The 27,433-nt window shown below is 41.0% G+C and overlaps 1 protein-coding gene and 1 non-coding gene across 9 annotated transcripts in view; both read left to right on the forward strand.

Annotated features, from left to right (window-relative positions):
* Positions 1-1,844: 1,844 nt before the first annotated feature.
* On the forward strand, positions 1,845-1,916 carry TRNAE-UUC (transfer RNA glutamic acid (anticodon UUC)). The gene has a single exon. It is a non-coding gene; the product is annotated as a tRNA-Glu (tRNA).
* A 2,092-nt stretch (positions 1,917-4,008) lies between these two features.
* The window catches only part of RBM39 (RNA binding motif protein 39), a 28,636-nt gene continuing 5,211 nt past the window's right edge, over positions 4,009-27,433 (forward strand). The window contains exons 1-13 of one of the 8 annotated variants that reach the window (XM_054274484.1): positions 4,009-4,275; positions 7,956-8,018; positions 9,881-9,930; positions 11,135-11,329; positions 16,741-16,806; positions 16,915-16,968; positions 18,342-18,459; positions 19,048-19,200; positions 19,743-19,880; positions 20,371-20,436; positions 21,449-21,653; positions 21,864-21,941; positions 23,522-27,429. In XM_054274484.1, the coding sequence (XP_054130459.1) occupies positions 7,968-8,018; positions 9,881-9,930; positions 11,135-11,329; positions 16,741-16,806; positions 16,915-16,968; positions 18,342-18,459; positions 19,048-19,200; positions 19,743-19,880; positions 20,371-20,436; positions 21,449-21,653; positions 21,864-21,941; positions 23,522-23,673 (1,326 nt within the window). In that variant the 5' untranslated portion in view covers positions 4,009-4,275; positions 7,956-7,967 and the 3' untranslated portion in view covers positions 23,674-27,429. Of the gene's footprint in view, positions 4,276-7,955; positions 8,019-8,241; positions 9,935-11,134; positions 11,330-14,916; positions 15,837-16,740; positions 16,807-16,914; positions 16,969-18,341; positions 18,460-19,047; positions 19,201-19,742; positions 19,881-20,370; positions 20,437-21,448; positions 21,654-21,863; positions 21,942-23,521; positions 27,430-27,433 lie in introns of those variants that run through there. The other 7 variants (XM_054274485.1, XM_054274478.1, XM_054274479.1 and 4 more) reach the window with 7 other exon arrangements.

Genomic DNA, 27,433 nt, shown 5'->3' on the forward strand with positions numbered 1-27,433 from the left:
GCTGTCTGTGGAGAGAGCTGCTGCCACACAGGGCTGATGTGAACTGGGGCTCCTGGGCAGGGCTGGGGCACAAGCCCTCAATGAGGCTGGCCTGAGTGCTTGTTAGTCCTCTTGGGGCCCTGAGAACAACTTCACAGACAGATGAGATTAACAGCATGAGCATGGCCAGTTGAAATGAACCCAAAGTTCTGCCTCCCCCTGGTCCCGATCTTCAGGGATGGTTGACAAAGTCAAATGCCCTTCCTTCACATGCAATTCCTAAGCAAGCAAAATTGGAGTGGCATAGATGCTGGCACTGCTGCTAATATTGACATCTCACTAGGCCTTCTGGAAGGAGAAAGAGATTAATCTAGTTCTAGAACTAGAAGAGAAGCTGAGGACAGGCAGGTTGATACATAGAAGAAGCTCAAATCTCTCCACCACTGCTGTCAAGTCCTTGGGGAGCAAATTTCCCCCTAATTTCAGAGACAGACTAAGATCATTGTGTGCCAAAAAAGCTGGGCTGTCTGGCTGTCACCCAGTCCTTGTCCATTTCTTTAGCAACCTCATGGAGGTCAGTGGGCTGCATTTGGGATCCATGCGAGGAAAGAGAATCTGTTCAAATTTACATTCTGTAGTTACTGTCAGATTAATTTGATCGTTTATAACCTATTCAGGATTTTCTCTGCTGGCATATGGACATGGTCTACGCCACCTTAAAATTTTGAAGGGTATTTTATCTTTAATTTAATATTTCCATAACCTTTTTTTTTTTGGTGCTTTGTAGCCATAGCTTTTTCTTTCTGGTAATACAAGTGTTCTGAGTAATTTTAGAATCTCCCTGCTTCTTACAACCATGTTATCCTTTCTGTTTATTCATTTTTTAATAACCTCTTGAGGCAGGAATTTCTTTGTTGATGTTGTTTTTATAATGTCACCAGATAGAGTACATTATACTCACTGCTATGCATAACTGTTCTAACAACCCCTCACAAAACTCAGCATTAAACCCAGTCGCTTCTTTTATGTTCTCCAACCAGCTGTTCCAAAAATCAAACCTTTGTGATATCTAAATGTAGCAAGCACATGATATGCTGATGTAACATTTACTCACTCAGTGTGGGGGAAATTGGAGACTTTTCATAATGATGTTTTCTGCCTTGGTAGCAACTCTAACCTCCTAAATACATTACTGTCACCACCGCTGGTTTTACACTCTGTTCACTACAATAGTCCTAATTCTCTCCTTTGCCTATTTAGGTCTGAATTTTCCACATATAGGGATTCAGCTACATCTTGGAAGATTAAAATGGTTTAGGTACATTGATTCTGAAGTTTCTTCAACATCCAGCATTACTCCTCCACATGCTCAGCAGTCAGTTCTTCCTGCATATCTGCAGCCAGCCACTTCAGTGCGCCACTTGTTACCTGCCTTGTACCTGTCTGATAAGGTTGTCCTCGGTCAAAACTGGGTAGTGCAGTTGTTCTGCCTGCTTTTGTCGTTGCTCAGATTTGTTACAGAGCACATCGGTGGCTGTTGCGAAGTTTCTGTGCCTTTTTAGGTCGTACTTCATTTGTTCATCTTCCCATTAGTAATTTCCGACTTCTTCAGTTTTGTCAACTTCCAGCCTCATCTTTTAAGTAAGTGAGGGAGTGGCCGTGCACCCCTCACCCCACTCCCTGATCCTGACCAACGGTGCGGGCAGAGGTCAGCGAGCAGCGAACGGCGGGCAGCAGGAAACGAGCGGTGGGCAGCGCGTAGCGCGGACGGGCGGCGCAGGCGGGAAGCAGAGCAGACAGGGGACAGTGCAGGGACGGAGCTGTGTAGGAATTGACTGGCTCAGGAATAAAGAGCCAGTATGCAATCCCACATGGTCTAGCGGTTAGGATTCCTGGTTTTCACCCAGGCGGCCCGGGTTCGACTCCCGGTGTGGGAAAGCAATGGTTTTATTTCCTTGGCGTGCTTGCTTTTTGGTTCTGCGCGATTCCTCCTACCCCTCTCAGCGCAGGTAACACAAACTCCTGCCCGCAACCCTGGACCTGAGGCGAACGAACTTCCTGGCGCGAGTACGGAGCCAGGTTTAGAGTAAGGAACGCCGGCGATAAGTCGGCATTATGTCTCAGCACTGCAGAGCCACTCTCTCCTCCGAATCAAGCCGTCCCACAAACAAGAAAACCTTTTTTAGGAAGTGTGTTAATGAGAGCTTCCCCTCAGCTCCAGAGGTGAATCCAGCCAAGTGTGTACTGACCACACCAACAGCCCTGCGGAGCTGAGCGTCGACAGCTGATGGGTCGGGGCATTGCTGCGATACGCCGGGTCTGGCAACAGGGCTGGACACGCAGCTTGTGCAGCTATTTACTACTCCAGGTCCCTCATTAGCCATCTTCACTCTCTCCGTGAGTACTGCTAGCGTGGGGTTGCATCCTTTCTCCCACACTGCCTGGGCACCAGCCATGGGCAAGGAGTGTGTTAGTGGAGTAGACAAAAAACCCCATGTCTGTGTACCCGTTCCAGAGCCTGGCTCCACGGCAAACGGTGATAGAGAAAAGCCGAAGGTAAATCCACCAACGTGAGCCTATGCGCATACTTCAGTCACAATCACAACAAAGTGAGGGAACAAGGAACATGGAGATGGTTATACCAGACCTGGTGGCTGACTGGAAGCCGAGGGGTAAGAGACAAGCAGCCAGAGCAGTGCATGGGAACAAATACAACAAACCGCATTTTGTCTGTAAGACTAGTAATTTTGTTTACAACCAAAAGGTACAGAAATGATTAGGTTGGAAAAAACCCTATTATAGTAATGCTTTGTTTTTAATTTTAAACAGAAATTTTTTCCTAAATGTTCCAAACTCTACTAGTTGACTACTTCATCTTAGAAAGACTTGGATACTCCGGGCAAGAGCTGCAGGATGATTTTCTGCTATTAACATTTCAGGAACTTAGCTAGAAATGAAATTAAATGAGACAGTAGTCTGGGATTTTCAGATAAAATTATAACTTCAGGAGGCAAAGTTTGTTTAGAATTTCTCTTTATGTTGTTTCAAATTTCTAAAACAACAACAAAACAACCTAAAATTCCCCAGCAACAATTTATTTCATGCTGATTGCAGCAGGAAACGTACTTAATGCTGTCTGTCCTACCTTGAACAATTGCCCCAAACTGTATTATTATATTTAAATACAAATGAACAATTCTGTGAGCTCTGAGGGAAACAAAGCATTGCTAATGAGACAGCATCGAGCACTGTTAAAGAGGGGCTTTTTTCACAAAACACTACTTCCCTGCTGAGTTAAGCTTCAAGGCTCCAGCAATCTGCAGTGGCTTGGGCCAAAAGCTGCACCTGAAGAGCAGGTCATTGACAGATTGTTTTACTCGGAATTGAAGTGGCTAAAAAAATCTGCAAGACACCGCTAGGCCATGAAGGGAGGTGTAGTTTCTGGCAGAAGAGCACGGCCGAAGGCGGGCATTGTTAATCTGATCGAACCACATCGAGCCCTCAGCCAAAAGGACGAAGATCAGACCACAGGCCCTATTTAATCGTCGCGTCAGAACAATTTCTGGTGAAGGAACACAACTTCACCCTCCTGTCCACTCCATAACCTAATCCACTTCAGACTGCTGGAAACCAAGAGTCTATGAAAGGCCTCGGCATGGGGCTCAAGAATGTCCTTGAAGGATCTGGGACACGGCTCCTCCAGAGCCAGGGAAGGAACGGCTGCTCCGAACGCACCGGACTGCCACAGGGCCGGAGGCACCCGCGCCGCGAGCCCGCCGCGGCCGCGGCCCCGGCTCCCTCCTCCGGCCCCGGCCCCGGCCCCTCCCGGCAGGCGGGCGAGCCCTCGCGAGAGCGCAAAGGCGCGTGACAAGCTCACATGGCAACCCAAATCTCGCGAGCATTTGAGCCACTGCTTCCGGGCTCAATATCTCGCGAGAGGCGGCGAGCCCGGGCATGTAAGTGCTTGTTTGGCCGTGAGTCTCGCGAGAGGCCCCTGCGCGGTGCGCTGGGCGCCCCTGTGCCGTGCGCGGAGCCGCGAGCGGCCGGGCGCCATTTCGGGAGCAGCTGCGGAGCCATAGACGGGGCCAGACCGGCACCGGGATCGACTCACGGCCGCGCCGCCCCTCGCCGCCCGCTCCCCGGGGCTGCCTGAGCGCCGCCGTCCATTTAATATTCAGACGCCTGGAGAAGGTGCTCAAGTCCTCGGGCCCGTTCCCCACCGCCAGGGTAATAACGCCGGAGCCGCTGCTGCCGGACCTCGGGCCCCTAGCGAGGATCGCACTGCCCGCGGCGCAGGTAACTCGGGTGGGCCCCGGGCCCCGCGCCGGGCGAGCGGCGGCCTGCTCCAGGGGGTGCTGCGGCCCGGCCGTCTGCGCCCCTCCCGCTGCCATGGCCGCCTCGGCCCTGCCCGCGCGGCCGCTTTGCGCCTCACCAGGGCTAGCGCGGCCGGCGGTCCCCGCCCTGCGGCCAGGCCCTGTGCGGTTTGGTTGTTCCCGTGGCCACGTCGCGGGGAGGCCCAGCTGCCCCCGGCGTCGTGCTGCCCCGCCCCGGCTCCCCCCGCTCCAGCTCCCCCTCTCTTCTCGTGATGGCGCTGTGCGGAGGGACCGGGCGTGAGCAGCTTGGGGCCGTTCGCGCAGGGAGACGGGGCGGAGGTGGGGGAGCAGCGGCCGCCGCGGGCGGGCGGGCTGGGAGTGAAATCTTTGGAAGAAGCGACGTGGGAGGGCGGCCGCGGCGGGGCAGACAGCGCGGGGCATCGCTGTCTCTGGGAAAACCGAATTCGGTCCGCTCGATCCTGTCAGGAGTATGTGGGAATTGAGGGAATTGGGAATTGCAGGCTGTGGACCTGCCCGCAGACGTATGGGTCCTGCTGAGAGGCTGGCTTCCCTTCGGAGGCGTCGGAGCTCTCCCTAAAGTTTCCTGATGTTCTTCCCGGACACTACATGAAAAACGTGTCGAATTGTCATTCGTTGGATTTCTAAAACAAATAATTTTGAGAACGGGACCCTTATAAATTCCTTTTATGTAGTATAGTTTAGCAGAAAGAGAGTGATTTCTTTCCAAATAGTGACTAGTTCCGTTGCAATAAATTTCATGTCCCTTTACGCTTTCTGTAGATCCACAAAGTTTCAGGTGTAGTTCATTTTTTTAAATTTTGATGTTTTGGTATGTGTTTTTGTTGGTGTTTTTCGTGTGCTTGTTTGGGTGGTTTTGGTTCCTTTTTCCCCTTTACGAACAAGTTAGCCATGCTTAGCTTTTTTGAGAAAGCTGAAAGGCTTTTAGGACAATTATTTGGACCGTTGTTGTTTAATGAAAGATACCTAAGAATCTGTCAGGATTTTCTAGTAATTTGAAATTATTAAGGGTTTTCGTTTGCGTTTTTTAAAAAATTACTTCCATCTTTGGATGAAGCATGATTATATGCATTACATGTATGCGTCTCAGGGCTGATAGCAGGACTGGTACACGTAGAGAGAAGGAATTCTGATAACATGGTATTGTCCCAGTGGAAGTGTTTTGTAAAGAGTACAAAGGGTACAGATTACTGGGGTGAGGCCAAAGGTCCATGCAGCTCAGGAGGTTCAGTGCTGGTGGCCGGCAGTAAAAGCCAAAAGCAGAATGAACAGCGCAGTCACACGTTGACAGTTCTCTCTGTGTGCGCTTAGTTGTCAGTTAGTTGTAGTTCAGGGTCACGAGGCGTGCCTTTGTTTAATGAAAATCTTTTTCTTTAAACTTTTTTGGTTTGGTTTGTTTTTTTTTAAACATTGTATGTGCTTCTTTTTCTTTGTTGGGATCCACAGTGCCCTTCAACAGTGAATTCAATGGTTAAATGCTTTGTGTATAAGGACCATTGTTTTGAATCCACTAGATGATAGTTCATTCACTTATTATTTGGGGGAATGCAGTAATAGTCATTCTCTCTGCAATTTTCCATGCTTTTCAGGATTTGGTGGTCCCTATTATGGCCACCCCTCTTCAGGATGAAGAATTCCTCCCCAAGTGTAGCTCGATATGTTGGCTAAATTACACGTCTGGAAATGTAATTTTGGGTGGGAGTTGTCACCAGGGGGAATTTTTTTGTAGAAATCTGGGTTTGCCTTTTCCATGCCTTTAATCACACTGATGTACTATTTATACTACCTACTGGTAGAACAGCTGTGAATCAAATCACGTGCATGTATGTAGATGGCTTGAAAAGCTGACTATAAATACTGTAGTAAAAAGTAAAATTGAGCTCTTACACTTGAAGGACAGTCATATCTGTAAGCGATAGCACTGTAGCCCAAGAGTAATAATTTGAAAATGAGGTTAGTATGCCTCAATTAAGTATTGAATGTGAACTTCCAGTGTTGTGATCCTGCTTGAGGATGGTGTTTTATTCTGGAATGTATCCCGGGGCCAGGGTCAGGTGTGCTGCAGCTCTGGCAAAGTATTCTCAATTACGACGTTATAAGTAACCGGTGTAAAGGATCTTGATGTGTTGGAGCATTTTTGTTATTCTGCTGAAGTCTCAGGACAGCACAGTTCTACTGCCTGTAGATAAGGTGCAAGAACTAATCTGAATAATTAAAAATCCATTTTATGGTGCACACACAAATCTTCAGTGTTGGGCTGTCAGACTCTGATCTAGAGGACTGGCCATTCTGGAGCTTAAGAAAGAAAAAGAAGAGAAACTTCCACTAAGAGATTTGAGGAAGTTGAATATCTGAGTTTAATGCCAAGAGTCTTGAGAGGTGCTTAATAGCATACCTGCATAGGGAGAGGAAATCAAGTGTCAAAGTGATTCAGAGTATAGTGAACATAAAATTATATTAAGGGGTTGAAATTAGAAGTAAGAGGAGCAGCTAAACCCAAAATGTCTATGGTGTCCAGTGTTACCTGGTGTGATGGATGTTTTTGCTTTGAGATGTGAAATTTCAAACTGGATGGAATTTCAGGGCTCCAGCAATCTGCAGTGGCTTGGGCCAAAAGCTGCACCTGAAGAGCAGGTCATTGACAGATTGTTTTACTCGGAATTGAAGTGGCTAAAAAAATCTGCAAGACACCGCTAGGCCATGAAGGGAGGTGTAGTTTCTGGCAGAAGAGCACGGCCGAAGGCGGGCATTGTTAATCTGATCGAACCACATCGAGCCCTCAGCCAAAAGGACGAAGATCAGACCACAGGCCCTATTTAATCGTCGCGTCAGAACAATTTCTGGTGAAGGAACACAACAACTTCACCCTCCTGTCCACCCCATAACCTAATCCACTTTAGACTGCTGGAAACCAAGAGTCTAAGTGTCAAAGTGATTCAGAGTATAGTGAACATAAAATTATATTAAGGGGTTGAAATTAGAAATAAGAGGAGCAGCTAAACCCAAAATGTCTGTGGTGTCAAGTGTTACCTGGTGTGATGGATGTTTTCGTTGGTGTGATGGATGTTTTCGTTTTGGGATGTGAAATTCCAGAGTGGATGGACTTTTTGTATGCTTTAGTAGCTCCTAGTGCTGGAATCATAACTGTTTTCCTGTGATCCCTGTAATGGATTAAGCTGCATTTCTTAAAGCACCATGGTGTCCCCATGCTGAGATTGGTAAATGATGGTGGCAAAGGCTAGGAGCTGTGAACAGGTTTGCCTGATTGTTCATTGTCCCTTGCTGAAGCTCTAGCACTTCTCAAGATGGCCACCAGAGCTGTGTTTGTGTCATAAATAAGCTGTGCTCTTTGTTTTGAAAGAAATTAATGGAATGCCTCTGGATTTCCTCTGGCTAATAGTGTTCAGTCACATTTTGTTGTTTGCAGCTGTAATTATTTTGGACACATTTGTTACTATCTCATTGGGCAAAACTTCATTCCAGTTTTTGTTGGAAATACCTACTGAATTTTTAAATATTTAGTGAATTCGAGCCAATGCAGTGATGACCTTTTAAACAAAAGCTTTTGGAATATAAAGCACAAGGGTGTTTTCCAACTCAGGTGAAAGTTGTTTCTTCTTTCAGGTGTCCTGAAAAATGGCTGATGATATTGATATTGAAGCAATGCTTGAAGCTCCTTACAAGAAGGTGAGAAAAAATATGCCAGTGAGGTCCCGTTTACCTTAATTTAGCATTATTCATGAAACTACTGCTGAACTGTAAACTAACATCCCTGGAGCCCTCATGATTTATCTTATTGGACATACATTACATGTAACTTTCAAGTTAATATATTCTGTTAATGTAATTATATTGTGCAGTAGTTTCACTTCAGCGTGATGAATAAATGCCCATCTATCTCTCTTTGTAGACTTGCCTAACGATATCTCACCTCTACTCCCATGAATTCACCTTTGATTCCAGTGTGAACTGTCAATCATAAGGTAGTAATTGAGTGACGTATCGCTGTACCGTGGTCCCCTAGGTTTAAAAAAAAAAAAAAAAAGCCACCAAACACAATCAAAACAAAACAAAAGAAATCCACCCAAAAACCAACTAAACAAAACCAAAATGAAACAAACCCCAGAAACCAAAATCCTAAAACCTTTCCTCTAAAATTGTGAATTCTAGTTTGGTATAGCAACAAGGTGAATGCAGTGGTTTGGGAAAACAGCGGGGCTCCAAGAATAACCTTTTCACCAGTCCCATGGCAAGTAAATATTTGAACAATCTGCTCAGTGCGAGAAGAGTGGGACTTGCTTTTAATGCAGAAGGCTGCTGGCGGGTAATCTTTCAACAGGGCAGATGAAAATCAATTGCTGAGTGAATGAATTTACAGAAATTCTTGGATCCCTGAATAGAATGTTCTTAGCAAGTAAAAGACAGTATCACAGTCTGCGGTATCATTCTAAAAGAAGCTCTTGTGTTCTTCTGTCCTAGTTGTTTAATTAGGAAATGTCAATTTTTCTGTAAAATTTTTATCAATTAGCTTAGTGATGTCCTTCACTTAAACCAGCAGCAAATGAATACTGTCTTTTTTGTTTTCCACCAGATGGTGGTGAGGTGTTAACAGACTGCATGCTTTAGCTACTGATTTTGGAAGAAATGTATATAAGTTTAAATCGCCTAGGAATTGTACTTTTGATGTAACCAATGTGATTAAACTGTAAAGCCAGTATATAAGTTATATAGCAGCTGTTGTCAGTCTGTTCTGCAGTGTTTATTACAACCATGTCATGAATTTTTGGATGAGCATTTGTAAGTTTTAAGTGGTATATTTAGTTAATGTAATATTTAGCAGTTATGTTTACATCTTGAAGAGAAATTTGTGAACTGTTGTGTTAAAATTCTTGTGTCCTGGCTTAACATGGATATTTTCCATGTAAACAGGTATGGAAATAGGGGATGTTTAGGCTGCACTGGTGGATTATTGATGGCTTTCTTGGGAGTCGACGTTACTAAAGCAGTGTGAATCCCTGTTTGCTTCAGGGCGAGATGTGTGACAGAGGTGACATCAAGCTCTTACAACCCTTCAACGAAAATGAGTGAAGATCTCGGGAATGGCATCGGTCACAGGAAATCCATAGTGGCTGGCTGCTAGTGTAGCCACGGGGCTTAGGCAGAGATATAGCCTTGGTACTAATCAGAGGGGCTTGCAAACACCTCAGACTTCCTCTTAAATTTTATAGAAATAACATTTAGTCACTTGAGTGCTGAATTCTACAGGATAACTTGCTCTCTAAACCATGTATGGAAGTATCTACAATTTAATACACACTTTTAAATGATGTAAGTCTTGTATTTTGTAATTGTATGACTTAAATTTAAGCAGCAAAGTGGTTAAACATGCCTACCTAAATTTTCTAAAGCTTTCCACATTAAACTGTAAACAAGTAATTTAGTATTAAAATTTTTGTTTTTTATTTTCTTATTCCTATTCCCATTACCCTTTGACCACTTGAAATATTTCCACTTCGTCCTCACGATGTTCTTCTATCAACCCTGCTTAGGATGAGAACAAATTGAGCAGTGCCAATGGCCATGAAGAACGCAGCAAGAAGTAAGTATTTTCTCAGTTCTCTGCATTTGGGTAGAGGCTGCTGGTTTTTGTGGACTTGTGAATCCGTGTCAGTGGTGTTTAAGGAAGTAGTTTGGAAAAGCTTGGAATTTGCAGTTGCAGCAATTTGGAAATTTTATTTTGTTTACAAATGTAGTTAATACCCTTTGCAACTGATGTAATCTAAATTGCAGAAACATTCACCTAGCATCAGATAAAAATGCAGACTTAGTATGTTCAGCATATTTAAATTAGTTTTGTTAATTTACCTATGCAATGGATTTTGCATTTTAAAACTTATTTGTTGTAGAATTGTGGTTTGGAGCAGTGGAAAGCTGTTAAAGACACCAGTGATTTCTTGAAAAGGTTTAGGGTGTTAAATCGTCTTGCTCTGTTCTCTGCGTCCCTGCCCTTTGAAGATGTCTAAATTTATAATACAAGTTTTTTAAAAAACAAGAGTACAAGCACACCTTGCTCAGCAAGCGTAATTCCAGGATGTGAACACCTGGATGTGATACCCAAAAGGTGTGTAGTCTGTAAAATAAATTCCTTACCTTATAAGCATAATTTGGTGAAGAGGTTATTGATGTAAAGAGAAAAATTACAAAGCTGATAGTTGACAAAACAGTGAAAAGTTAGCTGTGTATTACAGAAATGCACTGAAGTCAGCATGTATGCTGCTGTCACCTTCTGAAATCATACAGATTACATGCTTTTACTTGTGTTCTAAATAATATGAGTGGGAGTAGCAAGTAGGAAGCAAAACTCTTAAGCAGCATGTAAAAAACAATTGGCAGGGAGTATTAAGAGGAAACAAACCCAGAGCTGCCTCTTTCTTTCTGTTTTTGTTGCATTTTGTTTTACTTTGCTATGTAATTTATTCTTAAAATCACAAAGTATGTTTAAACACCAGATGAAGTACTGCAACTGCTGTGTACTAGGTCTAACATAGGAAATGGGTTTTTAGTCCTTTTACTCCTCTGAAAGCATTCTCTAGCAGTTAAAAAATTTAAGAGAAAAATGTGCTGTTGCCGATTTCATGTGGCTCATGAAAGGAGATTGCTGACATGCTTAGTCACCCATTTACAATAAAAAGTACAAATACCGTCAGGTACAAGCTTTTCCCATCAGTGTGTGTAACAGAGGGAATGTGGGGTAAATAACACTGAACTGTATGTGTATCTGAAGTTGCACTTTTCTTTGTCAGGAGAAAAAAGAGCAAGAGTCGAAGTCGAAGCCATGACAGAAAGAGGAGCAGAAGTAAGGAACGCAAACGGAGCCGAGATCGGGAACGGAAAAAGAGCAGAAGCCGGGAAAGGAAACGGAGCAGAAGCAAAGAACGCAGACGCAGCCGGTCTAGGAGCAGAGACCGCAGATTCAGAGGCCGCTACAGAAGTCCCTAGTAGGTTATTTGTTCAGAGTTGCGTGTGTGCTGCTTCACTGTTACAGTATGGAAGGTTGAAGTTTCACTCTCTGCTTTCTAAATTGGTCAATAATTATAATTGAAAAGAAAGTGAGAGGTGAAGTTTAAAAAATGTCAGTAAATACAGAGTGAAAATGAGGATAGTAATATTCCTCTTCTAGTTTTCATTCTTAGCCAAGACAGAGATGGGAAAGCAAATGAAAGAATGTGTACAGCTGAGTGGAAAACTAAGTTTATCACAAAATCAGTATAACAACCAAATTCTCTCCATGCCCTAACTATTTAAAGTATATGAACTTGATGGCTTAACTGCCAAAAAATTAATAGTAGTATGTTTATTTGGTTCCAGGCTCGTATCCTTTTTTTTGGGTATTACTAAAGATTTTTACTGTCTTGCTGTTCTTGAACATTAACTCCATAAATGGATATTCACTCAAACATATTCCATGTTTATGCATCCAAACTGGGAGCATCTTGTCTTAGTAATGCCCTTGTGTTGCAGATTTGCCCTGCTTTTTTCTCAGACTTGTTTAGAGGCTGACAATTCCTCTCAGATATTTAGCTTGATAGAACTTCAGTGGTAGGTGGTTCCAGACATTTGTAAATCAATTCTCAAAAGATGTTTTTTCATCAGTATTGTTTCTGATGGTTTGTGCTGTGGCTCTCCCCTATGCTTCCCATTGCCTCTTTTCTGCAGAAACTCAGTGAGAACTGGGCTGTATGCTTGACTGTCATTGATTACCTGAGGCTGCTGTTTGTCTCTGTTGTTGTGCAGGTCTCATCTCAATTGTTGTCAAATTTTGGAATGAAAGATGATGTTAAAAGAAGGCATTTGAAAAGAGTGTATTTTTTTAATCATGACATATAATGCCATCCATGATAGAGAAATCTCTTCAAGATGTTTGAGCAGACAGTGTTTACCTTCTGATAAATTGTAGGCTTGTCCAGTTTTATGGACATGAATGTTTTTCTTCGGGCTTTTTGTACTCTTGGACTACAAACAAAAACTTCCTGAAGTCTCAGGGTCTCACTCCATGCCAAGTCATCTGGATGTTGGCATTTTTGTCATGAAAACCTGCTGCAGTTCCTGGGTCCTCTAAGGTGCAACGGCGTCCTGTGTATCATTAGTCCTGTGTATGTGGGGATCATAATGTATCAGCCCTGCTTTTCCTTTGTCTTGAGTATCAGAGCCTCTGTACACGGCTCTGGACTTCAGCTGTAAAGATTTCAGCAGTGCAGAGTAGTTTTCCCACAACTCTGTTGCACGTGTAAGATGACAGTAGCTGGTTAGGTTATGCCAGTGCCACTGTTGTGGCTCAAGGTACAGAGGACCTTGATAAAAAACTTCAGCCTTCTGTATATGGAGCCTGCTGGCATCCTTCCCTCCAGTGCAGTGTTGTGTGGAGAGGATGTCCTTTGTTTCATCTTGTGGTTGCTTGGGAGCTCTTGGGAGTTGCTGCGTTCTTCCAGCTGTGTTGGAGGTTTTTATTCTTTGTTTTTCTTGTTGTCACTGGGTGAGAAGGTTTTTCACCTGGAGAAATTTGGGAGTTCCAGTGTTCTGGTCTTCCAAAATAATTTCTGCAAGTAGAGGTTGAAAGTATTGTTCTGCAATAACCCATGCCTGTTTTAATGCTCTGAGATATGTTATGCCAGAAAGGTAAGTAGTTGCAAGGGGTCTTTTTTGCTATCCTGACACTCTCTCGTAGCTGTTTTGGGTGATTGCTCTGGTGTTGAGATACAGGGAGCAAGAAGCAGGGATAATGTACTATGCTCTGAGGGTACATAGTTGTGCTGTTAATTTGATAGTTTGTTCACTGCTTCAGTTGCCAAATCATTGCTTTCACTTAACCAAGTAGAATTCTAGTGTGTTGAGATGGTTTTGTGGAAAACTGGTATGGGGCAAGCACATGTGTCCCAGAAGGTTTGGTGTTGACTGATGGCAGTCAGCAAGCAGTTGCTGTCATTTAGTTGTAGAGGATGAACAGTCCTGTTAAAATGATAAACATGCTAATGTGATTCCAGAGTTCTAGTTTTGGCTCTAAATGTGTGAAAGAGAAGGGATTGTGAAGAGTTCCTGTTCAGGGCTCTTAAAATGCAGGGACTCACTTTTGAATCTATGTAACAGATGTTGAATTTCAGAGAGATGAAAACTTTGGTGATAAAGCCCTCCTGCATCACCAGCCACCTTTGGATCTACCAATACTGAGCTTTCATTTGAAGAAGTTGTCTCTGTATCAGTGGCATAAGTTCAGTGTTTCAAAAGTGACTGCCAGAGTACTCTTTCTGGCTGGAGAATTTATTTCTGGAATCTCTTCTTGTGAGGCTGTTCTGGTAGTTTTGGCTTGGAGTTAGTGCTGACAGGGTTGTGGCTAACTGCAGTATCTAGATCAAATTGCTTAATGGCTTCTATTTTATCTTACTTTTTACTCTTCCTCCTCCTTGTGGTCTTCCTCATGAGCTTTATAAAGGCTCATTTTGAGCTGATTTTCTGTAAACCAAGATGGTTTTATTGCTGGGAGTAGTTAGGAGGCATCTCAGCAGTAGTGAGGAAAAAAGTTTAGTATAGATAATTGTGAAGGAAAAGGAGAGGAGAGTGCTACAGGCAACCTGAAAACTTTGAGTTTCTCACTTTAGGCTTGAAATGTGGTTAAATGCTTTAATTTTAAATTAGGTTAAAATTAGGTGACTATTGCATTGCTTAGTGTTCACAGGGGTTTTTATCTCATGTTATTTTCACGTATGTTGTCCCTTAAGTGTTACATAGCTGTATCATAAGGTCTCTTAGGAGAAAGAACTTGACTGAGTAGTCTTGCTTAGACATCTGCTGGGCAAATCCCAGCTGCTGCTAACATAAAGTAGCAGTCACTTAGACCATCCTGTTTCTATTTTGAAATTACAAATTTAGACAAAGCTGTTAGGAAAACAGGTTTATTACAATGATGATTGAAAGTTCCTTGTGATTCTCCTGGACTCTGTTAGCCAGAGTTTGCCTTGTCCAACATTTTTTTGTTGGAATCTTGAATATGAGTGAGTAGGTAACAGCTGATAATTTGCTAGCTGTCTTCTGACCTGACATTATTGGGCCCTGTGGCATCTCTTAGGCTTTGTGGAAGTGTGTGCTTTGGCAGCACACGGGACTTTGGCTTACAAAGAAGGTGACTCCTAGACATAGAGATTAATGGCTTGTGACACGGTGTTTCCGTACAGGTTAGCAGGAACTGGGCAACAGTTGTAGAGACAGTAGAAGCAATGCAGAAACTTTACTTGAGATCTACAGCTTTACAAGCAAGTCTCCTTAGAAAAGCACAGGGAGAATACTGTTGAAAAGGGTATGCTGTTGATTTTGAGAAGGTAATTTGGGCTCTCACCTTGCCCTAGGCAGTTTTCTGCTTGGTGTGTTCCAGTGGTCTGGGGTTTCTTAATGTTGGTGTCATGGAGTTCTGTAAATAAGATAGTACTAGTCAAGAAAGAAAAATGGAGATTTTTGGAGTTGTGATGGATTGTGAGTTTTCGCTGCTGCTTTTTCCTCCTCCCTCCACCCCCACCCCTGCCTTGTGCATGCATTTGAAAACTGTTACTTCTCAGTTGTTTGTGTTTTGGTTTTGTTATTCATTAGATTTAGATGAGTACTTAAAATATTTCTTTCACCTTTTCCTTGAAAACTTGTGCTCTTAACTATTTATTATTGTTTAGTTGGGTCCACATGTTAGTGTTCTGGAGTCACTGTAATTGGTTTGTCTGTCTGCATTTGAATTAAAATAGAGAGCACCATGTTTTACATCTGATGTGAAAATGCAAGGTAGTCCCATGTCTGATAAGAAGGTAGCCTCTGAAATTAGTACCAGTATTTCCAGATGCAGCTTTTGACAGTTGTTCCATAGATACTGAAGAACCTGAATGGACACTCCTGGCAATAATTTGTCTGGACTTGAGCAGGAAAGGGAGCAATTTCTCCTAGGCAAAAAAAAAAAAATTCTGGTTTTGATCAAATGTGATCTCATCTCCACATGTGTCTGTGTTTTATGTCTTATTTTCTCTCAGTAGTTATCTTCTCTTCATGAGTAGTTTCTAAATGGTCTTTTTTCTTTATTTTTTTTCCAGTGTTGTACAGGGCCATATTTCCCTTGCTTTAACCTGGCCAGCACGGTTTTGGATCTTGGCCCACTGCTTCCACCTGTGTCATGACATGCTTAAAAAAATGGGCATCCTCCTCCTTGTGGCGGATGCTGAGTTTAACTATAAGCATTACTGCTCCACTGAGGAGCAAGAAGACGTTTTTCAGACAAATTGCGTGGCCAAATGGATTTAGTGAAAGACTACTTAATGTCTTCAGCCTGCCGTGTCTTTCAGGGTGTTTTACATCAATTTGTAGCAACAGCAGAAAGAATCAATTGTGTACAGATGGAAAGCCAAAGCCCAGTGCACAGTGTTCAGTCTGTGCAGAGTGCCTCTGCGTTTGGTGGAGATACAGGAAGAATGTTAACAGGTGTTGTTCTTTGCCTTTTGAACAACTCTCTACCAGGAGATCAAATTCAGGGAGAGCACAATAGGATATATCTTACTGCTCTTGTCACAGTCTCTTCCTGGGTGCCCCATTAACTAGCAAGAGGACTGTCCTGAACGTGGAAGCAAAGGGCAGGTTACAGTTTGTTCTAAGAGACTCTGTGTGAAGCCTGGGGAATTAAATTAGATTGAGTCAAGAGGCTGGATTCCTTTTGTGGTTACATGTCTGTATGCAGCTGACTGCTGGGTTCACTGTTTTTGTGGTTTGATGGCCATTAGGAATTTTAAGGAAGCTTCATTTATATATTTGCAGCACTTCATTGGTTAGAGCCGAGACACCATTAGTGAACATGTCCCTTGCAGGTGCCTGCATGGAGCCACTTTTGGTTTGCTCTTGCACCTTAAATTTCTTGGAACTTTTTGATTTTAAAATATTACACTTGAGCAAGTAATCCTGCCAGTACCACTTGGCATACAGCTCTGAAGCAGAGTTCCAGGCCATGAATGTTATGCTTTGCAGTCGTCAGTATGTAGAACTTGCATGTGGACAAAAAGACAGGTGAAAATGGTTATAACAGTAACTGTAGCTCAGAATAGTTTGCATATACAAATGTGCTATGGCTGACTGTCTCATGAAGAGTCCTGCATATTCTGGGATTTTGTGGTGTAGATGAAAGTGGGGGAGGATCATATTCTGTGCCGTATGGTCTGAAGTGCTGCATGTATTGGTAACCAACTGATTATCTGATGCATGCTGTGAGTGCTGCTAATGGAAATGCTGACAAGTTCAGAGGCAAGGGTGGGGGAGCACTTGGAGTGTAATGTGAGTACAGACAGGAAATTTTGAATTCAAATACTCAGGTCTTTTGTCTTTTCTTCTGCCATAGTTCTGGTCCAAAATTCAACAGTGCCATCAGAGGGAAGATTGGTCTGCCTCACAGCATCAAATTAAGGTTTTTGACTTTTTTCTGTCTTTCATTGCATCATTAATAGGTTTTGTTTAGAACCAGGAGTGGTATATTGGAAAGTTTTCTTCTAATCTTGTTGATCTTTCTTTTTAGCAGACGCCGCTCTAGAAGCAAAAGTCCTTTCAGAAAAGACAAAAGCCCTGTTAGGTATGACTTTTTACCTGTTTGGGTTTGTTTGTTTTTGTCTATTTGGAGTTGGAAAAGTGATGATGAAATATAAATGACTACTTGCTCTCCAGCACTCATAAGTGATGCTGGAATTCATTGAGAAAGCTAGTGAGAAAAGAATATTGGTAGTATGTTGCTTTCTCCCCATGTCATAAAAGGTTGTAAATAATGTCAGTTTGCAAACAAGTCTTGATTAGTTTGTGTTTCTGTATTTTCAATCTTCTCCCCATTAATTGTGATTTAAATTAGTTTTTCTGCTAAATCATAGTTAATAATCTAGAGTATGAAATGGTACAAATGCTTCTTTTTGCTGTCCAGTATTTATTAGTGTTATTTGTTGAGAGGCTGTGTGCCTCTGCAGTCCAGAAGCTGCTTATTCATTCTTAGTCTTCTCATTTAAGGGAATAGGATTTAGATAGCTGCTAATGAGATTTTTCTCTTATGTTAATGCAGTCAAATTTCACCAATCTCATTTTGTTTTTCAATGACTGGCAAACTCTTACTAAGATAATGATGTTTAAATTTTTATTGTGTTTTCTAAGTGATTAGTATCTATGTGGTTAATTTAATAAAAATACATACTACATTGATAGATGCTCAATCCAGGATACACCATGCTACTTCTTATGTACTTTGTACTTGAGTACAAGTCAGATTTGTTTAGATTTGAAGCTTCAATATGTTAACACTGGTGCATCTAATTTCAGCTAATAAATAAAATTATTGTAGTTCTTCATGTGTCAAGGATCAAAGTAATTCTACTGTTCATTCCAGTAATTCAATACTATTCATACTTCTTTATGGGTTAACAAGCTGAAACTGTGGAATGAGGACTGCGAGTTCTATTTACATGGATGTCAGTCTGGTTTTATGCGGTGGCTGTAGTGACTCCAAAGTGACTGGGTAAATGCAAGATGTGAGTTAGTAAAGCCTAGCCCACACTACTTCTCTGAGAATTTGGAGAGCCAGTCTGTGCTAGTTTGCCCTGTTCGCTTTTATATTCTTGTTCTTCCATCTTTTTGATGAAAAGGACATGTAAGCTCCATAGTGGTATCTGGTACCACTTCTGGACAGTAGCAAAATGGTACCTCAGTTTATGCTTTTGCATATAAAATAGAATTTTCCAGTTATATTTGGTGCTCACAGGTGAAATAGGATATTCAGTCATGTTTCAACTTGCCATGTTAATATTTGGCATTCCCTTCAGTTCTTTACTCTGCCTTTTTTTTAATACAGCAGGCTTTTTTTTCCTATCAGACTATGAAGTACTGATTGTTTAGTGTATCATGTGTGGTTCAAAGATGAATTATCTCAATTCAGTTGATTTTTTAGCTGAACTTTACTCTTTCCAGAGAACCTATTGATAATCTTACCCCTGAAGAGAGAGATGCTCGAACAGTGTTCTGCATGCAGTTGGCTGCAAGAATTCGACCAAGAGACCTGGAGGAATTTTTCTCTACAGTAGGGAAGGTAATTGATAGGGAAATTAAAAAAATTTTGAATTTTGCCACAAGCTGTCCTAGTACAACTTAGTACAGGTTCAGTATTTTTTCAGAATTGTAAGCATGTGGCTTTCTGGAGCTTCCTGTGCCTGTGCAAAGAGGGATTAATGATGAACTAATTATTAAAAGCTTTGAACACAAAAATGTAGTTTTTCAGTAGTTGCTTGTTGATGTGATGTGAGGCAAAACATGTTGATGCAATTCTGACTCAACTTCATTTTTCATATTTTCTTCTTTTTTTAGATAGGTCAGTCAGTTATAGTGTCATTTGAAAATTCATGTAACTTCTAAGTTGAAAAAACTTCATTTGTTCTATCAGCTGTAAGGTTCTGGTGTAAAGCATTAGAGTGCTGCAAGCTCTGTCACATACAAAACAAAACAGCTTTAGTGCTAGCTTGGTTCTGGGATATGTTTGTTACAAAAAGTGTATGCTGCTGTAGAGTTAAAGCTGTTGGCTTGGCAAATAATTCTCAGTATTAATATGTGTCTGAGAAATAGGGTGCATTAGGTTTTTTCATCTTTCTCTAAAAGTATTTCCATCTCTGTTGCCTTTCAGGTTCGTGATGTGCGAATGATTTCAGATAGAAATTCCAGACGTTCAAAGGGGATTGCTTATGTTGAATTTGTTGATGTTAGTTCAGTGCCCCTGGCAATAGGACTGACTGGACAGAGAGTCCTGGGTGTACCTATCATAGTACAGGCATCACAGGTAAGGAATTGTAAACCTCATTTTTGTTCATGCAGAGTTATGCTTCTTGTATTTTGATGAGAAACTTGGTGTGAAAATTTGGCTACTACTGAATGTTTGGAAAACCGTAACAAGGATGATTATTTAAGCTAGTAAAATGGATTTTTGTTGCCAGTAGATAACAGGCAAATTAAAGTGATTGAAAGTTGTGTAAAGGTATTAGGAAAATGCTGATCTTAAGCAAATAACAGTAAAGAAATTGTTAATAGTGTTACAGAAGTGAAGGCTATATTGTGTATGCCTTCTAGATAATTTCCTAGGTAGAAGTCAGAATTTTGCATGAAGCTGTTCAATTTGAAGGCTTTTGGAGTCTCTTGTCTCTGTACTTGGTCATGATCTTGGGTTTTGTAGCTCTTAAGTTCAAGTCTGATAGACTGCAGATCATGCAACAGCTTCTGTATGTTTGGTGAATCTTCTAGTTTAGATCTGATAGGTATTTACTTCTTATTTTAGGGGTTTTTTATTGATTTCTTATTGAAGGTGAATTTTTATTTTCTCCGTAGGCAGAGAAAAACAGAGCAGCAGCAATGGCAAACAATCTGCAGAAGGGCAGTGCTGGTCCTATGAGGCTCTATGTGGGATCATTACACTTCAATATAACTGAAGATATGCTTCGAGGAATCTTCGAGCCATTTGGCAGGGTAAACTTTAGTTTGGCATGTTGTGTTAGAGTAGTTTATTTGAAAAACCTAGCTTAGTTGTAGAGCCTTAGCAGCTTCTGGAAATAATTCAGCTTCATACTCACAAAGCACTTGTCAGGCATACTGCTTTTCTTAGTTTGTAAAACAGAGTTTCTCAGCATATGAAGTGCCATGATGAGTGTGTTTCAGTTACGATCTGATCATCTCTGTGTGCTTATGCTGTTAGAATTCTGCATCAAGCCTCTACCCATAGATGAGCTCAAAACCCTTATGTTTACTTGCTTCTCTTACTATCCAAGTACCTATTTAGCTGTCTGTATACTAATTTTGAAATGAGGAAGGAATGAGAAACTAATTTAAAAAAAGTAATAGTTTCACATTCATGTCTGTGTGTTTGACAATTTGACAGGGCTGTTTTCATGTTGTGTTCTGGTATCTTGGAGTTTGTTCCAAAATGTCTGTTAGTAAATAGCTTTATTCTTATCTGCAGATTGAAAGTATTCAGCTCATGATGGACAGTGAAACTGGACGCTCAAAAGGATATGGATTCATTACGGTATGACTAGAATTGCCAGGTTTCTAAGATGATTTCTGAGTGTAACCTTCCCATGCAGGAGTATATTTCTCTATATGTCAACCTTCCTGTGTATATTTATGTGGTTATATAGTAGCAATCTAAACATAATAAACTAAGCACAATCTAAATTTGTTACATATGCATGGGAGGTACTAAATTGCTACTCGATAACTGTACATTTCATTTCAGAAGTGTCATGTTGCAGGATGCAGCACTGGCTTTTTCTTTCTTTCTGATGGTTGTCTGGGTATTGAGAATGAGCAGTGAATATGTTTAGATGGGAATAGTTTCCTCTGTAGTCAGTGCCAGCAAAAGCAAATGCTGTCTTCTGCAGGCAAAGACACTAGTAAAGACTGGTGGTTTTATAGCTGAAAATAATTTAATGTGAACTTTATAGGGGAAATAATAGGGGCTAAAAATTTTTCAGTTAAAAAATCTTTCCTCTTTACCCTCAGGTACAGTTTTGTGAACTTGAGTTTCTTAACTGACCTGGCAATTTGTCATGAGGAAAAAAGTCTCGGCTGGGACCTCTGGCACATGGACACAAATGAAACCAAACTTACTATATAGTTCATACTTGACAGTTTTAACACTGATAAAATGCTTGTGTGTTTATTTTGATGTTTTGCAGCATGAAGCAGAGTATCTGTTAGGAATAAACTGTAAATACCATGGCAGTTGTAAGGTTGCAGAAGAATTGAGTGTCACTCTTGAAAGGCAGCCACAGTCATGACTTCTGTTGATTGCAGTATCTCGATGCTATAACTTCAACAATATTTTTAAATATATAGTACCTAACCATGAGAAAGTAAATACCAAAATATGTGTGTGTTTTGTTTAAATGAAAAATTCTGAGCACATGTACATTAGCTTATTGCTATTCTCTTAAAGAGTTTCTCCTGTTTGTGTAATTGTGGATATTACATACAGTAGAAGTGTTGCTGAATCCTGTAGGCAAGCATTACTGAATTTGTGTTTCTCCAAACCACAGTTCTCAGACTCTGAGTGTGCCAAAAAAGCCCTGGAACAACTCAATGGATTTGAGCTGGCTGGGAGACCAATGAAAGTTGGACATGTAACTGAGCGTACTGATGCTTCCAGTGCTAGCTCGTTTTTGGACAGTGATGAGTTGGAACGGACTGGAATTGATTTGGGAACAACTGGTCGGCTTCAGTTGATGGCAAGACTTGCAGAAGGTGTGTGCAACGTTGGATAACAAGTGTGTGAAGAAGTTTGCAGAATTTGAATTAAAACACTCCACAGAACTGTTTGAATAAATGAATGAAATATTTAAATGCATGGTATTTTTTATCTTATGACAAGAGGAATATTTATGATGCTTCTGTTACTGCATTCCTAAATTAATGAAAGGGCTTGCTCCAAGGTCTCTCTGTGTTCTGTTCCAGGTACTGGTTTGCAGATTCCTCCAGCTGCACAGCAGGCTCTGCAGATGAGTGGATCTTTGGCCTTTGGAGCTGTGACAGGTAAGAAATGATGACCTATATATATTTTTTAAAATTACTTTATAAATTTGAGACAGGCGGTACTTAACTATGTTTTTTTGTCTTTTAAAATGAAAATGCATTTTGGTCTTTTAAAATGAGGTATTGCAGCATGTTTTACGCACTGTAAAACACTGCAAAATCATAAGCAAGTAACTAATAATGGTATATCACAATTTGAATGGGTGTGATTCACTTTGCATATTTTTCCAAATTTGCTGGTTTTCACCCCAAACCTTCCTCTCTTCACTATTCTCTGGGCTAGTGGGGATTTGTATGTTCTACTGCAGCATACGTGTTGACTGTTGAAAATGGCAGGCTCAGAATTGGAAGGGGATTGACCCCTGTAGAAAAATCAGAGCTGTACGAAGGGCAGGAAGGTTATTAGGACTCTATGGGGGACACATCATAAAGATGGCAGCAGCGTTTTTACAGCGTATGTCCTCGTGAGGAAAGACATTTTATGTCAGGGAATGTGTCTATTGCTTGGATTTGGCAATAGTTGTACGTGTGTTCTGCAGGTGGGTGTGCTGGAATGAGGCTGAGGGATGTGATTGCTGCTGCTTAGTTCATAGCTGGTCTGAAAAACTAACACTTCATGGGGTCTTCAGAACTAGAGCAGGGAGTACCCTCCCTGAATGTTATTTTTTTTTTTGCTACTTTTGATTAATACTATGAACAAGGGATATGAAACTGTCATAACAGTAGAAAGGACCTGAATGTCACAAATAACCAGATGCTGGAATGTGTGGGATGTGTCAGAAAGTAGCAAAGAAAAGGTAGCGTTCTTGTTTGCCTTCCAGCAGAGCATGTGATGGAAATGATTCAGGCTTAATAAGATAGGTCTGAATCGTGTTACTGAAGGTCAGGTGCAGTCTTAAGAAGAGCATACATATGAAGCCGTAGACAGTTGCTAAAAGAATATAATAGAGTTGTTTTAGAGATGTGCCCTTGGAAGGAAAATGAACTGGCCAGTGACAGAAAAATGCTGGTTGCCTGTTTGAGAAGGATGAAAAACATACAGTAGTTAGGAAAAAGTGTGTCTAGTCCAGAAAGAGAAGGAAAGCTAACCACTGCTGAAGTTAGTTCATAATTTATGCAGGTTATAAAGTGGTGTGGCAGTCTCATGTAGAAACATGTCAGCAATTAGAAATGAGAATTGTGTTTTAAAAAAAACACCAGTCCTTTTCCTCCCCCGGATTTGAAACAAACAAGGTCTAAAGAAATCCAAACTCACTAAATCAAGAACATCGCCATAAATGTCTGACACAGCTGAATGGTTCAGGTAGTATGCAATCAGCATGAGAAAACATGATTCTCTGCAGAGAAATACATGAGGCTGAATACAGATGTTAGAAAAAGATGCATGTTAGCAACTGTGGAAATAAAGGTGGTAGGGGTAGCATTGTTCTTTCCACTTGTATTGTACAAAAGCAATAATGCAGACATATGCAACTTAAGTAACTTTGGAAAAAGATAAAGCTTTTTGCTGCCGTAGAGTCAATGAGCTGTCCCCAAAGTGAGATTTGGTTATGGATTAAAGATCTCTTTACTCTTGTTAGAGAAAATTACTACCAGGAATTATGTCATTGTGGGAGACTTTAACTTCCCCGATACAGATTGGAGAAGAATTGCTAGTAATAATGGTGGGGCCCAGATATTCCTGGATGTGATATCCGACAAATTTCTTCATCAAACACTCACTGACTCATGAAGAGGGGATGCTATTTTAAGCTCAATTTGGTAAGTAATGAAGATGTTACGGATGAGAATAGAAATGACCATTGACTTGAGGGATCATGAGTTGCTCACATTTAAATGAAAGGATACACCAACAGGTCTAGCTGATGGTTGAAGAAACAAGGCAATTAAGTCATCTGGTCTGAGCAACTTGGGTGTTTGAACAGGCAGGATGTTTTACATTGCTAATGCTGTGTTGGATCTGTATTCTACAGAAAGAAGAAAAAGTTCTGTTAGTATGGGCTCCACGCTGAACCTGGGTGATCAGCTACCTCAAAAGAAATAAGGAATGACCACACAGCCTATGAAGAATAGGAAAAATGACTGATAATAAAACAAGATTTTTAGTTTGGGGGGAAACAGACAAAAAGATAATTGTCTGCCAACAATCCGATTGAGTTAGACCATTGTTAAAGTCATGAAAGCAATAGATGAAGGTTTACCAACTCTTGAAGAAAAAAGGAAGTGGGACTCAGGTGAATGAAAAACTACTCCCAAAATGTTTGTATGTATTTAGTTGCCTCAACTTGCAGTGGGGATACTGGTCATAAAGTTTAGAATTTGAGGAAGGTAAGCTAGGAATATGTAGTTCAAAAATAAAAAAGGAAAATTATTCCCAAGGTAGAAAGAAAGCTAAAAGTAAGAGGCTAATGTAAAGAGGTCAGAAAAGTAAAAGTCCCATGAAATGAGTGATGGAATACATGTATAAAACATGTGGTCTCATCTCTGGTATTGTTGATAAACATTTTAAGTCCACGATGTGTACATAGCTGAAACATGTGACTAAATTAGACTTGAAGTACACTTGAAGGAAGAAGAATGTGGTCTGGCCAGATTCTGGTCCCGTTACTGAGTAGACTTTGCTCCTTCAGAGGTTATACTAAAGATGAGTAAACTGGAGAATATTATGAAAGTATAGCATACTGTCAGAAACTGTATTTAAAGACCAACAGTCATTGATTAAATTGCCTTTCCTTGGCAGAGGAGGAGCAGCTTCTTGCTGATCTTTAGACTCCTGCCATTTGGAAGTTATTAAACTGGAGAAGTGAGTAATACAGGAAGTACAAGGTGTGTCAGTAAGCTGGCTCAGAGAAAGGACTTTTTTACAGGTGAAAGCTGGGAAAGTTGGAGGCTATTGTTAAAACCAAAGTTTAGGTGTTGGTCTGGTCTTGAGTAATATTTACATGAATGAAAATGGTCAGTAGTAGAAATGAGGTGAATAAATGCGTAGGTGCTGTCGACAAGAAATTCTTGGGGTGTTGTATATTGTTCACCTCTTCAGGGTTAAATAAAATTCCAGTCGCATAGTCTGGGAGCTTAGCAATGGAAGAATGGCCAGGGAGGAGAAAAATATCTAAATGCTTCAGTTTATCAGAGCCAGAACATGACCTGGCAGCATGATATATCATTAAAATATTAGGTGTGTTCCTAGAGGCAAGTAGGCCTGAGCATCTGAGGTGTAATGTATACATCTGCAAATACTTCTGATAATCCATGTTCAAGAGGGAGTCAATAAAACTAAAGTAGGGAAGGTAAAGAATTAGTTCTAGGGGACACCTGAGAATTTGGCCATCCAGCAGGAAAAAGAATTTGAAGCTGAACAGTTGTCGCTGTGTACTCCCTGTTCTTTCTCAACATAGGAAATTTAAAATAATCAGCCTATAGAATATGCTTCTAATGTTTTGTGGGACAAAGCATTCCTTACTTGTGGAAGGAGCTATCTGTTTATGGAAAAAAATTGATATGGTGTGCTGTAAAAGAGGAAGAGATAGCTGTTATCATCCTGGACCTCTATTTGGTCTCTGTTCTAAGAAATGACTCAAGATGCTAGGCAGTGTTTGGCAGACTTTGGCTTATTTAAAGCCATCTGGATTTAAAAATAAACTTTTTATTTTAAGACACAAATTACTTTGATAGATTTGTCTGTATTTGTGCTTTCTGTGTACACTAAACATGTACTCCCATTGTGCTAAACTTGCTGCTCTTACAGGTGTTACACAAGAATATACTGAAAGAGTTACTTTGATCTGAATTGGTCAGATGTATTAATTTTAGTTTCTTCATACTCTTTAAAACTATGTGTAGGGAAACATGAATTGACTATACAGAGTGACAATCAATTTCTTAATTTTGAGTGATTTTAGAAGTGAGAGGACAGGACTGTTCTTGAGGCATGAGCAACAAAAGAATCCAGTTTGTTGATAAAAGATCTGGTGAGCAGCAGGTTATGTTTCAAATGTGGTTAATAATTAACCTGTGAAACTGTTGCACAAGATAATGGTGGCTGACTTTGCTGTGTTTAGAACAGATCTTGGCTGTGGATGGAATTTGCAGTGATGATATGTGCAGGTTTACCATATTAGGTGCAGGGATTTGGCTGTAGAGCCCCAGGCTGACCCACATAGACGAGTTCTGCTGGACATGATGGATTGGAATTGCAGCAGGAAAAGTGTCTCTCCTCTAAATTGAGAGTTCGGATATTTGCTGTTTTCTTTAAAAGGCCTTTGTTTTCACAAGAGTCTGAATATTAATTAACTAGGTAATTAGTTACAGATTTGGCCAAGACCATGCCATTTCTTCAGAGAATACAGGCTAAGACAGCCTTTGCTGTTGTGATATTTCTCATTCTGTGGAGGTGAGGACTCTGTGGGTTCAGATCTGGATGGAAAACATGCCAAATATCACCAGCTCTTTTTACAACACAACCTTCAGAGCTTACTCCTTCCAGCCCTTGCTTTTCAGTATGGTTCCTGGTACGTGTTCCTTGCAAAACGCTTGGAAAGGCACATCAGGAAAATCTAGAGAAAAACATTTATTTCTGTTGGTTCTTCAGTGTCGTGGAGGAGGTTTTATTAGAAAGGGGAAAAGTATGTTGATACCTGGTGCCTTCAGGTATTTCCAGGTAAGCTTGGAAGCTTACTTGGTGCTCATCACTTTGCTACTCTCTAAATGAGTGAATTAAGGCAATTGTTTGCTCACACCCCTAGTGTCTCTTAAATGGAACCATGATTGAAGGGGCTTATACTTAGTCTTGAATTCTGAAGTTTTATGTTAGCTCAAAGATGTCATGTTACTTGGAAATGGCTAGAAAGTCTGCATTTGTTTGTTCCCATCACTTTGGATTGGGACAAGTGTATGTTAAACAAGTAAATCATGTTTTCTAGGCAAATCACATGTTCTGAACACTGGAAAATGTTTTGAATTTGAAAAATACCAAAGCTACTTGTATCATTATGCAATCTATATGAAAGCAAAGCAGACAAAATATTGCCTTATTCTACTTGAAATGAAATTTGATAACTGCTTTAAGAAGGTCAGGTTTGGATAGCTGTGTGCTTAACTGCTTTCTGGTAGTAAAGATGTTGGTGGTGACACACACCTCTAATGCATGTCAGAATTGCTGTAATTATTTTCTCATGGAGTAAAACGTGTCTTTTGAAGACAATCACAGCAAAAGCAAGTTGGGAGTGACACACTGAATTAAAGTTACATGGTCATGTCTGTCCTTTTAAGGTATTGTTGCTCTTTAAAATGCTTTGTTGTCACAGAATCTGTCAAGTACAGAACATTCTAGTACAGAAGCTGAAGTTAGTGAAACTACTCACAACTAGAGAGGAACAGTGATACTGAAATAAGCTCTTAACCACAGAAAAACAAGCTGAACAACCTGGCTGGCAGGTGATGATACAGTGATGCTGGCAAGCGCTCTAATTAACTTCTCTGTATTTCTCTTT

Source organism: Melozone crissalis, unplaced genomic scaffold (genome assembly GCF_028551555.1).
Source record: "Melozone crissalis strain CALT ecotype California unplaced genomic scaffold, PUWL_Pcris_2 ptg000017l_1, whole genome shotgun sequence".
Taxonomy (NCBI): domain Eukaryota; kingdom Metazoa; phylum Chordata; class Aves; order Passeriformes; family Passerellidae; genus Melozone; species Melozone crissalis.